Source organism: Manis pentadactyla, chromosome 4 (genome assembly GCF_030020395.1).
Source record: "Manis pentadactyla isolate mManPen7 chromosome 4, mManPen7.hap1, whole genome shotgun sequence".
Lineage (NCBI taxonomy): Eukaryota > Metazoa > Chordata > Mammalia > Pholidota > Manidae > Manis > Manis pentadactyla.
This window is the reverse complement of record NC_080022.1, coordinates 188,877,529-188,899,065: the sequence shown is the minus strand read 5'-3', so window position 1 is coordinate 188,899,065 and position 21,537 is coordinate 188,877,529. Positions and strand designations below refer to the sequence as shown.

Genomic DNA, 21,537 nt, shown 5'->3' with positions numbered 1-21,537 from the left:
CTTCATTTCTTCCCTCCGTGTAGCCAGGCTTTTCCTTGAATCTGGCACCCTGCCTGATGCATCCAGCAAGCTCTATGCATGGTCCTCACCGGCCAGGTAACAGTGCCAGTCAGTTTCCAAATGGGCACACAGATGACAAAGGTACTGAGGTAGGAGAAACAGGTTCACAACGATTTTCTGAGAAGAGCCCTTTTGTTCACACACCTTGGCTCTTCAGTAAAATCTGAAGAAGAGCAAACAGAATGACAGCAGGGGCAGCTGCCTGGCCCAGGCGGCTGAGCTTTCGGGCGGTCAGAGGCTTTCCCGTGAGGAGGCAGGCTGGGCAGACACGAGCTTTACCCTCGACCCCCTCTCCTCTGCAGCATCCCAGGGGCCTCAGGTCGTGGCTCTGATTTCTGTAGCTGCAGCGGGAGACACTGTGGGCAGTTTTACAGAGGCAGGTGATGGCTGTGGGAGGTGGGAGTGGCTTGCTTAAGGAAATGAGTGTGACAGGACTCAAATTTAGTCTTTTAACTCTTAAACCCAGATTCTGGCCTATCTTTTAGGGAAGCCATTGTTTATGCAAAGGTAGTTCAGTGGATAGGAAGTATGCTTTTTACTGAAATGTGTAATATTCTGCCATCGTTATGAGTAACAAGCAACAGGCCTCCCACTGGACACAGCTGTGCACAAGGCGCCAGGACCAAGAAGGGTTAAGGTCAGCCTCGGGCGCCCTGAGGAGGGAGGAGGCTGTTCCCAGCATCAGGATCACGGACACCAGGAACGTACAAGGATGCACAGATCACTCAACAGTGTGGGATGGTCCTGGTTGGTTCCACTGGACCAGGAGCATGAATGAGACCCCCCACCTGGAGGCCAACAGGCTGGCTGTCTGCAGACAATAAGAGCCACTGTGTGGAAACGCCGAACAACCGTACCACCAGCCCTGAGCCACGTGAGTCAGCAAGACTGCAGAGAACACACAGCGAGGCCCCCAAACACCATGACACTGTCGTGACGGCCAGTCTTCCCTGCAGAAGGGCAGAGCTGTGCCTTCAGGGAGCACCCTGGCCGCCACAGTGCCCAGTGGAGAGGAGGATCTGGATTCGTGTGGGAAACTCGCTGGGTGGGCAGCGGGAAGCTCGGAAGCAGCAGGGGCTTGTCAGCGGGGCCTGAGTGAGAGGCATCCCGGTGGCTTTCTCCATCCCAGTGCCAGGCTGATGAAGGAGCGGATGGGTGGGAACAGGGCCAGGCTTGGAGGGTCTGCCCAATTTACTGTCACCTCCAGGCCAGCCAGCACTGGCGGGTGGGAGCGGGGTGGGAATTTGCTGAAGGGAGGGAAGGGGATGGGCTGCAGGCTGCTGCAGCTGGGTGTGAAGCATGAAGAGGCTCTGGAGAGGGACTGGGGGCACGCATGGGCACAGGGACTGGCGCTATGCCCCCACTCCCACGCCCCACGCTCCTTGTGGGGAAGCGACGGCCTTGCCTTCCAGCGGCCTTCCCACCGGTGTGTGATGAGCTACGCGATCCTAGCCACTCACTCAAGTGGGCATTTCCATACCTGAGAGCAAACTGCAAAACACGCAGCCATTGAGGCCAAACCAGAGCCCGACACCTGGCATCGCCCCGCACACGCAGCGGGCACACGCACGCGTGCAGGAGGGCAGCCCGAGTTCACTTTTAAACATGATTCTTTTCTCCTATTTTCAGATGGCTTAGGCCACATTTTGCTCTAAAACAAGCAAAGCCGCCGGCCTTTTCCTGATGCCAACTCGCTTTGCCCTCCGCTTCCCTGCCCGGCGGGGTTCCTACCTCTGCGGTCACACGCGCTCTTCTGGTGCTGGCCGCCGAACGGGACGGCCTCTGCGCATCTGTCCCCTGCCGCTGGGTGCCCCGGTCAGGGCGCCCTCGCCCTGGAAGCTCCTCCTGCTCTGAACAGTGCTCCTCCAGCCGGCCCTCTGGGTAATTCTCCTCCCAATCGTCCTCCCCCACCCCCGGGGAGGCGCTCCAGCAACTTCCACCCCAGCCCTCCCAGCCCCGCCATCCCTGTTGGGAGCTGAGGCCCTGGTCGGGGTCTCCAGGCGGCGGGTCCCCTCCCAGGTGGCCTCTGAATGCTCGCCCCATAGCTGGCCCCCCAACCGCACGGGCCACACTGCCCACCCCTCACACTCCTGAGTCGGGCACCGGGGCTGCCCAGGGCCTCCTCTTTGTGAAATGTCGCCTCCGTGCATGTGCCTCCCAGCAGAGGGTTTTGACCCCACAGGACAGCGAGCCTATCAGGCTGACCTTGGTGGCACCTGTGCCCGGCGGGCAGACATGAGGACTCACAGGGATGGTTACTGCAGAGCTGAGGGGGAGGGGACGGCAGGAAAGTCTCACTGGGAAGTGACTGCTGGTGCCCAGGGCCCAGCCCTCCACGTGACAGGCTGTGTGTCCATGTGACTGCTCCCACACTCCCGGTGGGGAGAGAAAACGTGCTGTGGCAGAAGGGCCCGATGGAGGCTAGGGTGCGGCAGGAGGGAGTTCCAAGAGGGAAGTGGTCAGGTCATTGGCTGGCTGGTGGGGTGGCTGGGGACGGGCAGGAGGCAGGGCATGAGCGAGCCCGCAGCTCACGACGGGCGGGGCGAGAGACCGGGATCGGCCTCGAGGGAAGCATCTCCTTCACCCAGAAGAGAGGAAGCAGCCACAGTGCCAGGCAAAGGGCGGGAGGCCTGGGGAGACGGGGAAGGAGAGGCCCTACCTCGGTGGCCGGCCCCCCACTGCCCCCGCGGCCCCTGCCACTCCTGGCAGCCACTCCCGAGGGCCAGGTGGCCTGGGTTCAAGGACACTGTGGCCTGGCCCACACGCAGGGAGCACGTGCCCCATGAGGAGGACACACAGGTTACTCACACTGTCCACGGCAAGGATCTTTGCCCAGATGAAAACAAGAAGAGGCCGAAGCTCTCGGGCCGAGCTCTGCAGCAGTTTCAGCACGTAGGGGAAAATTCCCACAGACAAGGCCTGCGGAGAGAGAAGCGCGGGAGCAGTTAGCTCTCAGGGCCCTGTGCGCACCCTGGAGGGATGGTGTGGCGTGGGCAGCGGGTGGCACTGCCGTCAACGTGCGTGGGAACTGTGACGGACTCGGATGTGCTCACGGAAAGCAGACAGGCTCCTCCAGATCCCTCACCTCTGATTCTATTCCTAAAGCTGTGGGTATCTGCAGTCCTGCCAGGTCTACAGACCCCAGGACCCATCTGCACAGCCTCCCCTGGCCTCCTGGGAACCCAGTGACCTTGCCCTCGGGTGGCCTTGCTGCTCCCAGCAGTGTGAACCCCGCCTTGTGCTCTGCAGCGTGCCCGCGGCTTGCTCCAACATTCCTGGGTGCAACTGGCATGGGCCTTTGGGTAAGACTTGCACCGAGGTCGGTGTGGCTGGTGTGTGGCCTGGCCATGAGCGGGAGTGGCTCATTCATGGCAGCATGTCACCCTGGGGGTCCCTCTGCTCTGGGGCAGGTAGGTGAGAGAGAAAGTGGGTGTCCCAGTGGAAGGATGACTTAGTGGCATCTGCCAGCATCAACTGCCTCAGTTTTTGCTGTCCTCATCTCATTTATTGAGATTCCAAAGATATCCCTGAGGCACCCCTCAGGACAGGCGGAGGGTGTGACCTAAGCCCACCGCCGCCCACAGGGCCCGTGCCCCTCTCTTTGTGAAGGCGGGTCTAGTGGGGGATGGACATTCACTTCCCCAGTTCAGGCCCTCACCTAAGGGCCAGGTCTGTACCTGTCACACCACCTCATTTATCCCACATCTTTTCCTACACTGGCAAAATATCCAGTTAGCATAAGCTTAATTCTTTAAAGGGCCAAAATCAGTGTTAAAACACTAACCATACAAACGAGCACCTCTTCGCAATGCCACTGTCATGTGCTCCCCTCGCCTCCGAGGGAACATAGCAGCACGGGGCATGCGCTCCCGTGACGGCAGTGCGATGCCACTAGGCACACGTGCACACGCCCACACTGTCCTGGAGCCACAGGGGCCCTTCCCAGGGCTCTGCCCCGCCCAGGGCCACCTGCGGCGCCAGGCACGGGGCGGGCAGCAGTCTGGTGACGCGCGTGGACTTGCTCTGCCCCGTGCCTGGGTTTTCCCTCTTCCCCTTCGGCTTTGAGCTGCCGCGTGTCACTCTCAGTGGACATTATAAATGAAAAACCTTAAAACACATGCAGGGAGATGAGACGATGTGCTGAGCTCCCAACGGCTCCCCAGGGGCCTCAATGGCATCGGCCCAAACAGACGTCGCTCTGTGCCCCCTGCCCACTCGTCCTGTCCTGCTACACTGAGGCAGTTTCTACACCTCACATAATTTCATCTGTGGACATTCCATACTCATCTAAAAAATGGGGTCTCTTTTGTAAAAACATGACCGCATACCATTATGCACCTAAAAAATGAATTACCCTTTAATTACAAAATATGCATGTAAAATATATAATTGTTTTATGAATACTAATTTTTCAAACTTGAACTGTCAAGCTTTTATTTGAAAGCAGAACCAAATATTCCAGTTGGTGATGGGTCCACTGAGTCTCCTTTAATCTACAGATTCCCTCTCAAGATCCTTTTCTGTGATTTGTTGAAAAAACAGACTTTTTGATTGCTTTTGTTGTTTTTGTTTTACAGCAGTTTCTATTCTTCCATAGAATGAGTAACTCGAAAAGTATTTCAGAATTGTGCCTAAAATTGGTGAAAAGACAGTGAACGAAGGCTCACAGGCTGCCCCTGGGAGAAAGGGCAGCCTGTGTGGCATGGACGGGGCAGGGGCGGGCCGCTCCCTAACCGGCCACAGGCTGGCAACGCCTCCTGTCCTGTGGAGGTGAGGCTCCCAGCAGATGGGAAGAAGGCAAAACAGACCCCCAAGCACGAGGCCACGCAACACGTTTCTTAGGCCTCACGGGCTTACTGGCCGGCCCCGCGGTCACCCGCAAATGCTACCGTCATTCCGGGTAAGCAGGCCCCGGGTCACTGGAGACAGCACGCACCAGGCTCACCGCCCAGGGGCCCAGGTCCAAAAATCTTCCCAGCAGATCCAGGGCTCTCAGCCGGTGCACCTGGCTCAACAGCACCTGGGAAGAAAGGAGACGGTGTCACCGCAAACCTCAAGGACGCAAGGCCTCTGGGGGTGTGCTGCTAACCACGGGGGTCTGACTGCATACAGATCTGCCCCTTGCTTCCTTCCGTCGACACCTCTGGCAGGCACTCCTTTCTCTAGTTAACACTGTTGGATAGGTTAGGAAAATGCTCGACTTCATCAACAAGTAAACGCAAGATCTGTAGGAAGTATTAGACAAACACTGTTCAACTGCATTTAAAAAAAAGCCACCGACGATGTTTTGGTATATAAACTTCCAGACATTGTTCTCCTTGCACACACTTCCCTTATTTATGCTAAACTAGATACTATATTATTGTATATTTCTCATCTCCTTTTTTAACTAAGTAATACGTGTGAATCTCACACACCACATCACCAGGTATCTGGGTGCATCATTCCCGATGGCAGCACAGTGTTTCGTGCACATAAATGGGCGTAATTCATGTACACAATTTCCCCATTGCTAGGTATTTAAATTATCATCAATTTTTTGCTGTTATAAATGATGCTATTAAAAATATCCTAACAGGCATATCTCTACATTTACATGACTTTTTCCCTAGGATAAATTGAGCAGTAGAATGACAGGTCAGAGCACACGCACTTGTACTGCCGAACCAGGTCACACTTCTAACTCGAGCGCACGGCGCCCCCGCTCCGCCCTCTCACTCTCAGTGGCGGAGGCTCGAGTCTGCTGCGGGTTCACCTGACCTTGGGCAAATCACTTAACTTCCTGAAACTTTATTTCTCAATTCAGAAAGCAAGGATGACACAAAACCCACCCACAAGGCCTTTATTAAATTAAATAGTAAATTAAAAGATCCTGAGACAAGGCTAGCCCAGTTACACAGTTATTTGCTAGTATGATAGGTAAAAATGACCCTTCATTCTCGATGCCTCTGAGAACCAGCAGGCTGGTGACTTTTCCGTGCGCCACTCGGCTGTCTCTGCCGTGAACTGGCGGTGCAGGCGCTCATGCTCCCACCCCCACCCCGCCGTGTCTTCCACTGGTGTGGAGCCACTTGCACACCGCTGTTTCAAGGTGGACGTGTGAGCAGCATGTCCCGTGCTGGGGGATGTTGAGACATCCTCTGATTAAGAAGCTGGGGCAGGTTTTGTGGGGCTGCTCACGAGGACGAATGTGAGCTGGGACCTGACGCCTCTGCCACCTTTCACCCCTGGGTCGCCGGCTGCCTGGAGTTTAGGTGTGGGGGACAAGGCTGGACAGCAGGAAGTACGGGCTTTGAAGGCAAGCTGACCTGCTTTTAACCCCAAGTCTCACTTCCTCACAGTGCGGCTCAGATCACTTAACCTCTGGCAACCACAGCCTCCTCCAGGCAAGCGGAGACGCAGCATTTCATCCTGGCCTGATGACGCCCCGCCGCTGCGAAATGAGAAAGGTCGCGACATTTCAGCGTCTGGCACAATGCTGCTGGTGTGGGGGCGCATGGTGGCTTCAGTGGCCAGTTTAGGGTGTCCCGTCTTTCAGAAGCAATTTGATTTGCCTGTGTTTGTTTACAGAGAAAACAAAACTGCTGGTGGTTCGAGTTTTCGAGGACCCAGGCTGAGCAGTTGCCATTCACTAGGTCTGTAAAGGTGGCTGTGGCCCGCCCCAAATCAGACATCAAATACACCTAAAGCTTGTAAAGATTGTTTTCCGACTCCCTTTGTTATTTAAAACACTGTCAGTGTGAATAGAGCTCTGTTTTCTAAGGCAAGTCCTGGAGCCTTCACGGCGGAAGGAAAGGTGAGGTCCTGTGGTCTGTCTGGCATGCGCATCGCCCGGCAGCGACGTCCCCACTGGGAGGCTCACTTACAGATGCTCTGCGAGTGCCTCGGGGCCCGTTCTGCCACCGTGAGTCCTCGAGTCCACTGCCCACACCGAGGAGCCGCACAAAGGCGTCCAGTGGACGCGTCTCAGACTCAGAAGCCCTTCAGCAGGGCTTCATGCGATTCTTAATATTTCATCCAGATCCTTCCTTCTCTGCCCAAGGCTTTGCACACAGGAAAACAAGCTGTCAATAGTGAGTCCTGTGGAAAATGGCAAGTATTGGATTTTTAATACATTTTATCTTCTTTTTGATTCCTTCTGTTCACTTATATTAAAAAAAAACTGAAGCCAAAATACATTAAAATTACTTTGCAAATAGGGACTGGCTTTCGCACTTGTGTTTTTTAAAATTCCTGTTTCAGCCTGCCCCAGGATCTGTGGGACTTAGAGGGAATAAACGCTGGTAGGTGAGTTGTTAGATGTCTTTTCATCTGTGGCAACTCACCGTGGTGACATGAAGACCCAAACGGAGAGGAGCCCGCTAGGGGCACAGGTTTGCCCTGTGTGCAGAGAGGCCACCCAGGCACCTTGGGCTGAGGCTTTGTGATAGAGCTGCTGCTACAAAGAGCAGATCTCAGATCTCAAGCTGCAGCCCTGGCGTGGGAGCCCTGCAGGCCGGGGCACCTGGGAATCGGACGGTCGGAGCTGCTAGAGCCACCGACACATATAATATGTACTAACAACACCCTGGTCACCACCCTGCTGCTGCCAAATAATCTTCCTGGGCTTTCAGACCAAAATTCTGTTTGTAAGTGAAATGATACAGTGAAAGCAAACGGGACTTTCCCAGTGAAATGCCCACACGGACTTGTGAAGTACTATAACCGTGCCCTATAACACCCCCTGTTCCCTCTTCTGCCACTTCCAGATCCTTCCTTCTCTGCCCAAGGCTTTGCACACAGGCCACCGGGGAGGTGCGCACAGTAACGTTGGCCCGGCAGAACCTCCAAGACCAGGAGGCTGAGTGTGCACCTCAGGGTTCACTGACCTTTCTTCCTCTTCTCTCTGTTGGTTTACATTTTTAAAAGGCAAAAAAGGACACGGGGTCTGAGAGCCTGGAGAAGCGTAATGCCTACACTTACATGAGGGACCGCAAGTCAGCTGGCCTGAGGAGACGTTTCATTTCACCCTGCCGGTCATCAGCTAATGCCTGAGTTTTCGGGTAGAGAAAGTTCTCTGGCTTGTGGAAAAAGTAGCAGGGGTTGAAAAAGCTATGAAGTTACTGTACCGAAGTCCTTTCCCTTAAGCAACACGTCTTGACCTGCCGAGGCGCGAGAGGATGATTTGTGGATAACAGTGTCCAGGCTTTGGCAAGAATAAAGCTCCTTAGGAGGAAGCAGGTGAGGGCAGCTGAATCATGGGGAAGGAGGCCGGCGCCGTGGGCTGCGCCAGTGAAGGCGGACCTCCTTGCACCCCGTCTCTCCTTATTTTCTGCTCAGGCAGAGGTTCGCACACGGATCCAGGGTGGGCACAGCCTGGGAGACAGACCCTCCAGGATGATGAGGAACACACCACTTAGCTGATTTGGAAGGTCAGACAGAAAATGCCTCCCTGCTCTCCCACAGACGTATTTTTCCCGTTTCAGCTCTATGAGGTCCTCTCTTTCCCAGAGAGACTGTGGGGTGTAAATGGAACATTAAAAAAAAAAAGAGAGAGAGAGAGTCAATGGAAAGTCGTTTGTCACAGGATTGTTTGCCAGACTGGATCTATCACGCGGGGCGCTGCGGCCCTGCTACCGACGCAGGGTCAGCGGGAGGACCACCAGCTCCTCTCCAGAGGGTCCCGCTGACCCAGGAGGAGCGCCACTGCCCCCCCCAAGGCCTGCGCCCACTGAAATGAGAACATACTGGCTTCTGCTGAATGGCTGGCTTGCTTTCTTTGGTTGTTACCACATTTTAGTTTTTTTTTTTAACGTTTGTTTATAGCTCACCTTACAAATTCAGGAATCTAGAAGCATAGAAGAGGAACAGTAATAATTTCTGCCCTCTTTTTATAATGTCAGAAAGAAGCAGTCATAATATCTCACGTGAAAACTCCTGGTACAACGTGACTGTCGCCACCTGATTATCACTGCCGGCAAGGACAGGCTGCTGTGCGTTTTTACAACTTGACACCTGCTTCTCTTCCTCTCAGCTCCTAGCTTTGCTGTCTCACATTCTGGGCACATGGTCCTGAATCAGGTGAAAACGCAGTTCTTTGCAAGCCAATGACCTTCACAGCCTGCTGTGCAGCCAACACAGAGGCAGGGTAGACCGACACCGGAAGAAGGGCTGCACGCTCCATGCTGGTGGCAGAGAAGCTGCTCACCTCATCTCCCGGTGACCCTCGGCAGTGGGCGTGCTCGGTGTCTGGACTTGTGAAGCCCAGTGGTGCCAGGTCACGAGGGCGTTGGCAGCAGGAGGAAAGGATGCACAGCCCCTTCTTGGTAGGAAGTGAGGCCCATTCCTGGACAGTGGATGGTGAGCCCCCGCCCCTACTTCCCGGAGACAGAACCACCTCATCGGCTTTCTGGGGGGAACCAACAGAATGCACAACCCTCGTGACTAGTCACAGATGTGACACCAGTGCCTTCTGCTGCAGGCACGACCCCTCCCACACGTGGCCACAGGTGCTCGCCCCGTGTCACCTGTACCACCCCGAACACAGAAAGCTCTCCCAGGTTCTAGAGTGAGTTATTAGAGTTATTAGACTTGGGTGTCTACACTCACTGACCAGTGGTCTTAAAACTCATGTGACATAGTTCCAGAGTAAAGCAGCTCTCCTCTGTGCCGGCCCAGTCCTCCCCACTAAAGACACACGGACTGAAACAAAAGTCCTGTGAAAGCCTCCTGCTTTTCCACTGGGCTTCACGTCTGACTCCATCTGATCTCATTAACCAGGAAACGTGTGGGGCAAGACCCACAAGACCATCAGTGGGGCACAGCCTGCGGTGTGGGTGCAGCCCAGGGAGAGTGGGTTGCCTGCACCCGCACTGCTGCCCGGCTGCAGTTCCTCCTCTTCCCTTTCCTCCAGCGGCTGCTTGGCATCTCACAAGCCTCCAAACAGAGGAGGCACTGATGCAGAGAGCGGCACTCCAGGCAGTGGTCTGCCAGTCCCCCAGGGGCTGGGCAGGGGGGCACGCGGGAGCACTGCAACCTCAACGCGTAGCTAACTGAGGGTGGGGGGGGATTCGGGCACCAGCAGGAGGGCCTCTGAGAACAAGTATGCAGTCAGCCCCCAGGGCTCTGGCGGAGCGGGCGGTCTACCCCCCCACACCATCTGGCCCAGGGCACACACGTCCCAGACAGCCAGTGCCCAGGAGGTGGGGGGGGGTTTCTGCTTCCTTCTGTGACATACACTCGGCCAGCATGCCCGTCTTTAGAAACTCACCTGCAGAACAATGGGAAGCTGTTCAGGGGGGTTTCTGTTCTCCACGCCCATCGTGAGCCACACCTGGAAGGCAGTCAGCTGCTCAGCGAAGAATGGGCTGTGCTGGGGGGACAGAGGGGTGTTAGTTAGGAACCCACGGCGCTTCCTTCACCCCCACCCCTCAGGTCTTCAGGAGGCACGGCCGGCAGGCAGGCAAAGCAGGGGCGATCCTCAGGCAGAGTGGCCGCCGGCCAGGGAGACCAGAGCAGACCAGGCCGGGCAGAGGAAAGGCCTGCAGCGGGGATGACCCCACGCTCCTGCCTGAGCACCGGAAGCCCAGGTGGGGGGACGGTCGGGGAGGCAGGATGCAGAGGTGTGGGGAATCCAGCCCTGGACACGCTGAGCTAAGAGCTGGGCACTGGTGTGAAGACATTGGGCAGGCAATGGGCTGTGTGAGTCCTAGTCCAGGAGGGAGGTCTGGGCTGGAGATGAAAGTCAAGTGACAAAGAGAAGCAATCCCGGGCCAGGCCCTGGAGCCCACCAGCACCGAGGGGCCCTGCTGACGAGGTGGGTGAGCCAGGGAGCACCAGGGCAAGGCCCGCAGGGATGAGCAGGTGGCTGGCCGGGCGGCTGCGGGAGGGCCAGGCAAGCCCCATCTAGACTCCAGGGTGGTTCAGCCCCAGGGGGTCCCTGGAGGCGGTGGGCACCATGTGGGGCAGGTCCAGTGGGGAAAGGGTGACCTGGAGGGGCAGGTATGGAAGTACCTTGAAGGCATTTGGCTGCCAGGGGAGGATGGGAGTGGAGGGAAAGGGCAGGTGGCTGAGCTCAGATGTCAAGACGGGGCAGAAGGGCGCCTCTCGACAGACAGGGAGGCTGCCACCCTCAGTGGGCAGGTGGGGTTGAGGGCCACCCCGACACCTGGAGATGGGTAAGTGGATGGGCCTGATGCAGGGCTGGGCAGATGCCCTGGGGACCCGCAGAGGTGGTTCCAGGTCCCAGCAAGACGGGGGGGAGGAGGGGCTGGCACTGGTGGAGAGGAGAGGCACGGGCAGGACCCCCATGGGTCAGACGTGGGTCAGCGGTTAAGGGCAGTGACCACAGCAGGGCCCCAGGGGGTCTCACTTCCAGCTAGGGTGCGGTCTCAGCTCAGAGTAGACAGGCATGGAATTAGTCGGGGACCAGGGCAGCGTGGTGGCGGTGCAGGGAGCAGAGGGGTGCTGAGAACAACTGAGTCCCTGACCTGGGGCCAGTGGAGTGAGGGGGCCAGGGGGCGCTGGGGTTGTGGGGCCGGGAACTGGTGAGCTGGGAGCGTGGTGAAGTGGGCACGCTGGAGGGGCCGCGCTCGGGGTGGGTCTCTCCTGCGGCGGCACTGCGGAGTGGGGGCCTGTACGGCGAGGGCAAGGATGGGGGACCACAGAGGTGGCTCAGGTGTAGGGCTGGCCGGGCTGTGGGAAGCGGGCCCGGGCACGGAGCAGCCGGGCAACAGCACCACTGGGTTTTCTGCCTCTTACAGTCACTTTCACTTCACACCCAGCGCCCGAGAAGAGTAATTCCAAAGGTGCACATCCCGGCCTCCCATCCACCAGCCTCCCTGGCCCCTTTCTGTGTTCTTCCCACGGGGGAAAGCAGGTGGCTGTGTGAGGACGGCAGGGCGGACGGCAGGGATGCGGCCCTGGCCCCTTGTGGATACGTGCCCATAAATGACTACGCTGTGGGCAGGGCCTTGGCACATCTGTGCGCCGAGCTCCGAGTGTGCGCCCCAAGCCTTCCACAGAGGGGCCTGGTGGGTGGCCCCAGGCCCCAGAGTCGGGCGTCATGACGAGTGCCCAGGGAACGGGCACCGCTGTGGCGCTGCTCCTGTAACGTCAGCCTACGTTCGGAGGGCAGCCTGTGCACTGGAACGGAGCCCCAGTGACTCTCTTGTTTTTAAGTGTGAATCATTCATTAAGTGGTTTAAAACAATAATCTTGTTAAGGGCTCTCTCCCTGCATCTGGCGAGAACAGTTTTGCTAAGTCTGGGAAAACCTTGGGCCTGTGAGGGTAAGTCTGGGAACAGTAAGTACGTCTCCTCTCCCTTCCTTTTGGATTCGTTTCTGCCCTGGACACTCGGGCACTGCCAGAGAAACTGCTCCACGCAGACCGACGAGCCGGTCTAGTTGCCTGAAGCTCACAATGAGGGAGAAGCTCTCGCCTGAGGTTTGTCACACTTCCTGCAGCCACGGGGAGCTGATGAATTGGAGCAGCTGCGCGGCCCCAGCGGGGCGCCACGGCTTAAGTCACACCCTATGGAGCATCTTGAGAGCCAACCCATATGGGGTGACTCACAGGCTGACGTTTTGGGCCAAATCTCTACGATTACCTCCAAAGTGTGTCAGAGCTACCGGAAGCCAGGCTGAGTGTTCTGGGGGCACACTCACACTGCTGTGGGCAGGGGCTGAGTCATGTGGTCATGTGGCCAGGGCCTCCCAGGACAATTCTGATGCCAAGAGGTCTGCTCCACTGTCAGCCCACATGTCAGAGAGTCTGGGGGTCTGAAAACAATGCGCTGAAAGCGAGATGCATAGACGGACACCAGGAGCCACACTCGACCACTGGGGCTGATCCACACAGACTTCCACGTCGTCATTGTGGGAGAGGGAGGCCGGCCTCAACACACCTCTTCCCACCACTTGCTGTCCATGGTCCAACACCCCAATGCCAGCCGGCGTCTGTCCCGGCAGCGGAGTGGTATACTCACTGTCTATGGCGATCTCACTGCTTAGAAGCAGAGACAAGAGAAAGCCACCAAGGGGCAAAGGGCTTCCAGCCCTGCCTGCCTGTCAGAGCGCTCAGCCTGTGAAGGACTGTTTAAGCCCCTTGAGAAAATCGGCCGTCCAAGTTTCCCACTGTGTGCGAATCCTCCCCACTGGGTGTGAATATTCCTTGCCTCTCTCCCTTCATCAATGAGCACCGTTCTGATAGGTCTCCTTTTATTTATTAATTAAAATCTGTCACTTCCAACTACTAACTTTGGAAGAGTGACATATATATGAGGCTCTCTTTTAGTATGTCTGAAACGGAGGTTTTAAGATAAGACCAGTAATTTATAGGAAAATTATTAGAAAAAAACAGTGAATTTAGTAAAGTTGCTATACCAAATCACTTGTACACAATATATACACGAAGAAAGAAAAACCAAACTGAAATTTAAAAAGGCACCATTTACAGCCAAGACTCAATATTGTAGAGATGTCAACTTCCCCCAAGTCAGTCTATGGATCCGCTGTAACCTCAGTCAGAACTACTCTCACAACCAGGCCCGTCTAGCATGTGTCCAAGGACAGAGGCGACCAGAGCCGCAGAAGAGAGAACCTCAAAATGGCCGCACAGATGGCCCCCGACGGGGGTGAGCAGCGCTGTGCTAGACACCCAGGCGTGAGGAAGACACACCCTGACCCCCACCTCACACCGGACACACAGGCCAGTCCCACACGGACTGCAGGTCGAAATGTGAAAGACAAAACCACAAAGCTTTCAGAAGAAAAGGAGGACATCTCCTCAGGGATGTTTGTCTCAGAGTAAGTAAGGATTTCTTAAACAGAGTATCTAATCATAAAAGAAAAAATTGGTAAACTGGATTATGTTAAAATAAGAAACTTCTGTTCGTCAAGAAAAAAACACTGAAAAAGTGAAAATGAAGCTCCCCAGAATGAAAAAAGATATTCACAATGCATGTCAAATGGTTCGTGTTCAGAATACACACAGCCACCACAACTCAGCCAGAACAGAAAACTGAAGAAAAATGATCAAAAGACTGCAACAGGCAAATCACAAAACAGGATATTCAAATGGCCAATAAATATATAAAACTGTGAACACTATTAACCATCAGGGAAATGCAAGACGCCGTCGCAGCGGAACACCTTTTCATACTGCACCAGCAGAGTCAGAAGAAACAAGGTGGAGATGCTGAGTACCGACGGCGACACAGGGCAGCCCACAACGCTCAGAGCTGTGGGCGTGGCGCACACCGACCGGTCACTTTGGAAAACTGGCGGTATCTACTAAAACTGAACATGCACATACCTGGTGACCAGAAATGTCACTCTGGGTGCACGCACCTGGCATGAATGTACCTGAGTTGGCAGGGCCTTAGCAGCAGCTGGCTGGGCTTCCCAGGGCACGGCAAGGGAGGCATTCGCCTCAGGCACAAAAGTTAAAGGGCACCAAAACCTCACTGATTGAGAAAAATCACCTCAACAGAATATTTAAGAAAATAAAAATCAATGAAAAAATCCCTAATGAACAAAATACCAAGGTTCAAGTAAAGACAGGCTCAATATTGCTGATTTCTCCTTTGCCTCAGGCTCCTGGCCAACAAGACCTGTCAGGGCTGCAACCTGGAAACTCAAAATGCCCACTGGCCACGGGGTGGACAAAGGACGTTTGGGGTATTCCCTACTGTGCTGAGAGGCACCTACGACCACGTGGAGCAAACTTCATGCTGAGTGAAAGCGTGGGACACAAAGGCTGCACCCGTCTCCGAGGGAGTCTGTGCACCCAAGACCCGGCAGTGAAGTGCTCACCCTTGGCGGGGGAGGGAGGCAGTGGCTGTGAGGCTGCCAACATGCTTGATCTGGGTGCCAGGCCCTTCTGTATGTTCAACGTGGAACAATTCGTCAAGCTGCATATTTATGATACATGCAATTTTCTATGTGTATGTTATGCTTCCAAAAAAGTGAAAACAAAATTAAAGCTGGCATGTGGTCTGATCAGTTACCCCCATCCCTGCCACAACTGAGTGAAATTATTCACGACTGCAGAATATTGATTCTAGTAGATTAGAAATGATCCTGGCACGAGAGCAGAGGGTAGGAACACAGGGATGGGTTACTTTATGGGAGAGCATGTTGTTCTGATCCCTTAATGGTACAAAGTAAATCATGCAGAGGACAGAAGATTTTCCAAATGCGTGATTGTGGCAACAGCCTCCCTGAGGGCTCAGGCACCTGGAGGGCCACCTGGCTGCAGGGGACAGGGACTGACGGGGGTGGTGGTGGTGGTGAGGCTGAAAGGTCGTGACTGTGGATGGGACCTGGCCCTACCCCAGAGCTGAGATCAGGTGGGGAAGGGGCCCCAGAGGCAATGCTAGACACACCGGCGAGTGCCCGAGGGGCCCGCCCACTCCCACACTGGGTAGCCTATGGCCTCCCGGGAGGCGCGTTAAGAAAACATGGCTGGACAGAGGGACGGACGTGCTGGAATGTATGTGGTGAATGCTTAGGGCAGGACTGAGTGGTGGGCACATGGTATTCACTGGAGAATTCTTCCAACTTTGCTGTCAGTTTGAAAATTTTCATAATAAAATGTGACAAAAGTCAAGCAACAAAGAGGGAGGAAATACAAGACAAAAGAGGCAAATCTCTTTGCCTGATCAGCCCATCCTTGGGGCACATCAAACCCAAGACACATGCACGTGCACACACACACACGTATGCACACCCCCATGCACACGCTCTGGAGTCAGTAGGTTCAAGCTCCCCTGATGGCTCCCTAAAAAAATCAAACCCTTTTGTAGTGATGGCATCACCCATCCTGGACACAGCGCCCCTGGCCTGGGCTCAGGGAATGACATGCTGGCGCTGGTACCCCTTGAACACACTAAGGGCGAGGAAGCCTGGCCACACAAGCCATGTGCCAGGCTCTGTCCCGAGCTCTCAGCCGATGCTAACTTAACTCCTCCAGGCCATACATGCCCTGGGAACTGGACATACCATGACTCCCCTTGAAAAATGAGGAAACCAAGGCATGTGGGTCTGACTTGGGTAAAAGGGCAGTTGGCGGACCCTCAAGCATCCACCAATGATGGCCTGGGGCCAGGAAGTTCCTTAGGGTGAACATGACACTCTCACAGGGCCCAGAGTCCTGGGGAACCCGTAATGTACACACGGCTGAAGAACTAGCATCCGGAACACGGGATGTGTTTGCACGGGGAGTGTGCACTAGGAAAAGCAGGTTTATGAGAGCAATATTTTAAGAGAAGAAATTTTTTAAGAGCTCACCATTTCAAAATCTGACTTTAAGCCCTGGTTGACACAATCTTTTAAACTTGTGGCTAACTGCACCTTTTCCTATGTGGATGAACAGAATCTAACCCCAGAGTCTGGGAGTGCCACACTGACCGGGGGCTTTGCAGACCAGGTGCTGAGAAGAAGCCACCAGGGTGGACTGGGGAGGGTGCCCTCAGGGGGACTCACCCGAAATGCAGTGCCTTCCTCGATGATCGTAGGCAGCTGAGACAGACAGATGTCCACGGCAAGGTCCCAGGCCTGCCTGGGGAGAGAGCAGAGAGGGGCATGCGCCAGCATTACTGACGGCTTCACCCACAAGGGGCCTCGACAGCAGAGCGGCCGACCACGCTGCAGGCCCTGACGGGCAAGGAGGGGCAGGAACACGCAGCTGGCAGCACACTAGAGCCACTGTGACATTTTTTCTCTAACTGAAATGGGAAAAAAGCTTGGGAAAAGAATTTTCTGACATGGTTTCTGTTAACTTGTATATTGCTGGTATGTGCAGCTGATGGGGCAGGTGGGCACCAGGGTGCCGGACAGCGGCTGTGACCCATGCAGGTGCCACAGTGCACCGGGTCAGGCCAAGGCGCTTCATCAGAAAAGGCCTGGGACATGAGGATATACCTGTGGCCCCACTGCCCCAGATGCCCCTCATCCTGCCCCCAGAGTCAGGACTGGCCCCCCAACCCCGGCACTGCCTTGCCCAACACAGGCCACGGGGGATGAGACAGGTCGTGCTCGTTCAAGGTGGAAGGGCAACAGTCCCTGGCGAGTGACCTTGGTTACCTTCTCTGCGATTTCTTACGGCATCGGGCCTTGGCTTGACACATGTACGAAATGGGGTGGTGTTAGGCCTGGGCCTTGTGCCCGTGGCCTCACCTCCCTGGGGTCAGTTTCACCACCTGTGAAACGGGCTGACGACCATGTGTCCCTGACCGGGTCCTTGCGGGGCCCCGGGCCTGCTGTCACGCCCCAAGTGAATGCTACCCTGGACGCAGCCGCCTCGTGTTCTCCACGACCACAGACCCCAGGGTGGGCTCCCAGGGAGTAGGACTTGCTCAGTGTCCCGCCCTCTTTTAGAAACACGCTCCTCAGGGAAGCAAACCGGGTCAGCACGGCGGATTAGTTCTGAGCACCGCAGCCCCACCGCAGCGCCTTCCCCAGGCAACTTCCCGGGACTTGGGACTCCTTGTCATGTGTATTTAGACTAGTGAGAAGACATGTTTGTATGTAGAGGCACCTTTTCATGGGGTCCTCACAAAGGATCTAAACATGAATGAAAAATTTAAATACCCAGGAAAACAGTAAAAATTACAGATGAACAAGAATGACTAGAGAATGCCTCTTCGCCACCCAGACACACGAAACAGATTTCATTTTCCCCAGACTGGCCCCTCTGCACAAGTATGCCCTTCCCCCACCAATCTAATTAAGAGGCAATCAGCAGATAATCAAAAGTGCCTCAAAGTACAGGCAATAAACAGCTCCCACACGCTCAATAAGTGCCTGGACTGCAGGCCGAGTGGTTATTCAGCAGTGCTGAGGGAGTATTTTCTCTGTTTAGATAGAAGCAGTCAATTATTGCAATTAAGCTCTATAAAGATTCCTTGAATTTAATCAAATAAAAAGTTTCAGCTGCAGGAGTTGGACGTGAGCACATGCCAGGGGAGGTGGAGGTGTGAAGTGGGTGGGGTCCGGGGCAGCTGGCCCCGCGCCAGCCCTGATCTGGGGCCCTTCTCCACGGCAGGTGCACATGCCCTGCACTGGCCCCGTCTCATCAAAACCACACGGCTGGAAGAATAGCAGCCCATTAAAAACGAGGTCTGGGCCGGGTTCTAGACAAAGCATTAGAAAATGAGGCTGCCCCAGAAAGACCCTCCGTACAGTCCCCACACAGCTGCGTCAGGGCCAGAGGGTCACAGTCCTGAGAAGTGCCACCCTCGTCGCCACACTTGGCATGACTGCTCCTAAGGCCAGGCCCTCTGCGGCCCACCACTGGAGGATGGGTCCTCACCCAGCAGCACATTTCCAGGCCAGAAGAGCGGCTCGGATGGCTGTGTTTGACCTGTGCCCCGGGGACCGGAGCCAGCTGCAGGGGAGCCACAGAGGAGGGGCTGGGCCGAGGTCCCTGGGAGCCACGCAGAGAGCTGCTCAGGGGGCAGCTGCCCAGGTGAAAGGAGGAGACATGAGGACGTCGGGGCCCCACCGGAAACCAAACGACCAACACCGTTATCAGCCCACAGAGGGCAGTAAGCCTCAGTGAGGTCCCAGGGAGGGCACAGTGGGCGGCGCTGGGCAAGCTGGCCACCCTATCAGACCTGGGCCTTTGCTTGTTTATCTTTACAGAAGGAAAGGGTCAGGTGAGAGGACCTCCGAGCTCCCATTAAACTCTTAACTGCATAGCAACGGACTCCGTTGAGCAGTTTATCAGCTGATCAAATCTGGCTGCATTTTCTAGGGTAAAACCAAAATGAACTTGGAGTCTTGACTCGGGATTCTCAGTGGGGAAAGCAGGAGAGTCCTGTCAGATCCAGACATGGGGACTGTGGGCTCCAGCAGCTGCCGCCTGGGTTCTGGCAGTGGGCATCCCAGGACCAGGGAGGTGTCTGCCCCACAGCAGGGTGAAGCAGTCTGGGGGCCGAAGCAGAGCTGGGAGGGCAGGAGCCTGACGGGCCTCCCAGCAGCTTGTAGCAGAGTGCATGGCTGTGGGCTGCTCTGTGCGTCATGGAAAACATGCCATCCAGCCAAGCACGGGTTTTCAGGGATGGGCCTAGATGGCAGGTGCCCAAGCTGTGGGCTGGGAGGAAAGCCTTCCAAACGTAGCCTCCATCCGCTCCGATCCATCAGCGCACCCGCGATGGAGTGGAAGGGCAGGTTATTACTGCAGAGAAATGCAAGGGCTTCAGGACCTGCTGAAATTGAGAGCAAAGGAGAACGACTCCCTGATGGCTTCGCATCAAAAATTAACCAGGAACCAGGCGCCGTGCATTTTATCATCAGTGGCCCCACCGGAAGCCAAGTGTGCATGTGTATTATTTTGCGTTTTAACCTCAATTTCTGTTAGGCTTTGTTTCCTTCTTCCCCCTGCTAAAAATTCAACCTCTCCATCACCACCCAAGGAATATAGTAACTGGATGGTAAATTATTTATCCCAAATGCTCTGACTACCACGGCTGCGCACTCTCCGGGGATGTACAAACCCTGCTCTATTTACGAGGAGGGGGAAGGTGTTCTAGCACCCGAATGAGTTCTGCAAAAGCTCACAGGAACTCTTCTGTGGCAAGGAGCCCACACTGGCACTGGGAATCCAGGGCACCTCCCACCACGATAGCAGGCGGCAGAACCTAAGCGCAGGTGAGCACCACCTTCTCGGTTTCTGGGCCTCATGTCCTCACTGTCCTTGCCACTGAGCCCACTGCTTGCTCCCTGGCAGCTGCTCTGCCTCATCCTCTGAGCCTAGGAGTTTGAGGCGGGCACCTGCTACCCAGGACGGAGAGCACACGCCCAGCCTTCCAAAGAGGTGTGCTAGACATGGCTGCAGGGCCAGAGCAGAGATGAGCCGTGCCCCTCGGCTGGCCGCTGCGAGTAGCCTCCTGCCTGGAAGAGGCCTGGGCCCCGACAGCTTGCACTTGGGTCCCATGGCAAAGAGACACAGGTACCTGTTTGTAAAACTGCTGGACTCTGGGGTACCCATGAACCTGTATTTCAACCACCACATCTCACTACTGCCAGGGCAGAAACTCTGTGCATCTTTCCATTTTGACCAAGTCAGAGTCCCTCGACGGGGTGTGGCTGCATGTCCAGTGTAGCTGCTTGACCTAGTGTTTATACCAAGCATTCTGATGTCCAACTTGGTAAAACAATTCTGAATGATTTTATAAGGAAACAAAGTCGTTATCAACTCTGGGTGGCTCTCTCCTCCCTAGCTCCACAGTGTGGCGGCACGGGCCAGCTGGGGGGCCTTCGTTAAACTAGCTCAAGCGTCATGGCGCGTGGAGTGAGGCTGTCCCTCTGGTGAGCATCAGTCACCTTAGCAGACACGGGAGCGGGGCCGAGGGCACCCAGCCTCTGGGATGCCAAGGGAGAATGAGCCCTTGCCTGGGGGTGCCTCATCCCCTGGAAGCTCATTACTCCTTCGTGGGCAAGAAAGCACGAGCAGGACCAAGACGCTGTCACTAGGGCACTCCCCTGGGACGCAAAGCCCTTCTTCAAAATCATGTTCACTGTGATGGGACGTTGCTCGGGATCGCCCACCTGTGCTGCCAGGGAACCTGCACGCAGCAGCTGGGCACTGGAGCTGGTCGATTCCCAGGGACTAGGATTCAGGTTACGTTCAATGGAGAGCTTGCGAACAGCATTAAAAAATTGCTATCACTTGAAATTTGGGTGGGGGTCTACTTACCACTAAACGAATCCCCCTGAATTTCTTGGATGCTTAACGAACTCACACTGGCCTGGAAATTCATTTCTCCGGGCGGGAGGACTTGGGGAGGGGACCGCAGGCTCTGAGAGAGGCCAGTGTGCAGGCGGCGGCTGGAGCCGTCGGGGGGGCCTGCTGACCAGCTGGACCACGTTTTGGCCTCTCCTCTTCTTCACTGCTTATGTTCCTGTGAACATGTTTCTTCTCTAAATGGGAAGCCTGATTTTAGATTTGACCTTTCAGAAAAAGATCCCAAGGGAGAGGACCTTTGCACACAGACAGGTAAAGCAGGTTCACTGTGCCAACGCGGGTCGGGGGCAGCCACACCAGGAACTCCTCCCTGCCGCACAGCCAGTGTTTCAGGGGCCCTGGGGGCACCGAGGAGCTGCACCCCATTTCCTCCGCAGGGCAGCTGTCGCCTGGTGCAGAGCCCCTGGTGCACAGCCTACCGCCTGTATCAGGCCCTGCCATGGGCTTAGTTTGGCCCTCTGAATGTTTTCTTAAAATGCTGTATTAGATACCAACATTAAAAAATAAGGAAATTATAAGTGAAAATATGAATTTTTGGCTACTCTTTAAAATTTAGCGTGCATCAAGACTGCCACACAGAGTCCAGACACGGCAGCTCTGCTGCTCTCGCCATGCCACACGCCTACATCCGCCTTGCCGGCACCTCCGCCTCCCCTGAGGCCTACAGGCCCCCCGCACGGTGGCCTCCTTGCCGAAGCCCCCCCAGGACGCTCAGGCACCCGGCAGTGCCTGCCACAGGAGGGAGGGCC

General features: G+C 55.6%; 1 protein-coding gene across 5 annotated transcripts in view; it reads right to left on the bottom strand.

Annotated features, from left to right (window-relative positions):
- The window catches only part of RPTOR (regulatory associated protein of MTOR complex 1), a 338,209-nt gene that overhangs the window by 79,633 nt on the left and 237,039 nt on the right, over nucleotides 1–21,537 (bottom strand). For all 5 annotated transcript variants that reach the window (XR_005029883.2, XM_036910527.2, XM_057501786.1 and 2 more), the window contains 4 exons: nucleotides 16,525–16,600; nucleotides 10,310–10,411; nucleotides 4,997–5,080; nucleotides 2,869–2,979 (listed from right to left, as the gene is read on the bottom strand). Coding sequence is in view for 4 of the 5 variants with exons in the window: in XM_036910527.2 (XP_036766422.2) it covers nucleotides 2,869–2,979; nucleotides 4,997–5,080; nucleotides 10,310–10,411; nucleotides 16,525–16,600 (373 nt within the window). In the remaining variant the exon portion in view is untranslated. The remainder of the gene's footprint in view (nucleotides 1–2,868; nucleotides 2,980–4,996; nucleotides 5,081–10,309; nucleotides 10,412–16,524; nucleotides 16,601–21,537) is intronic.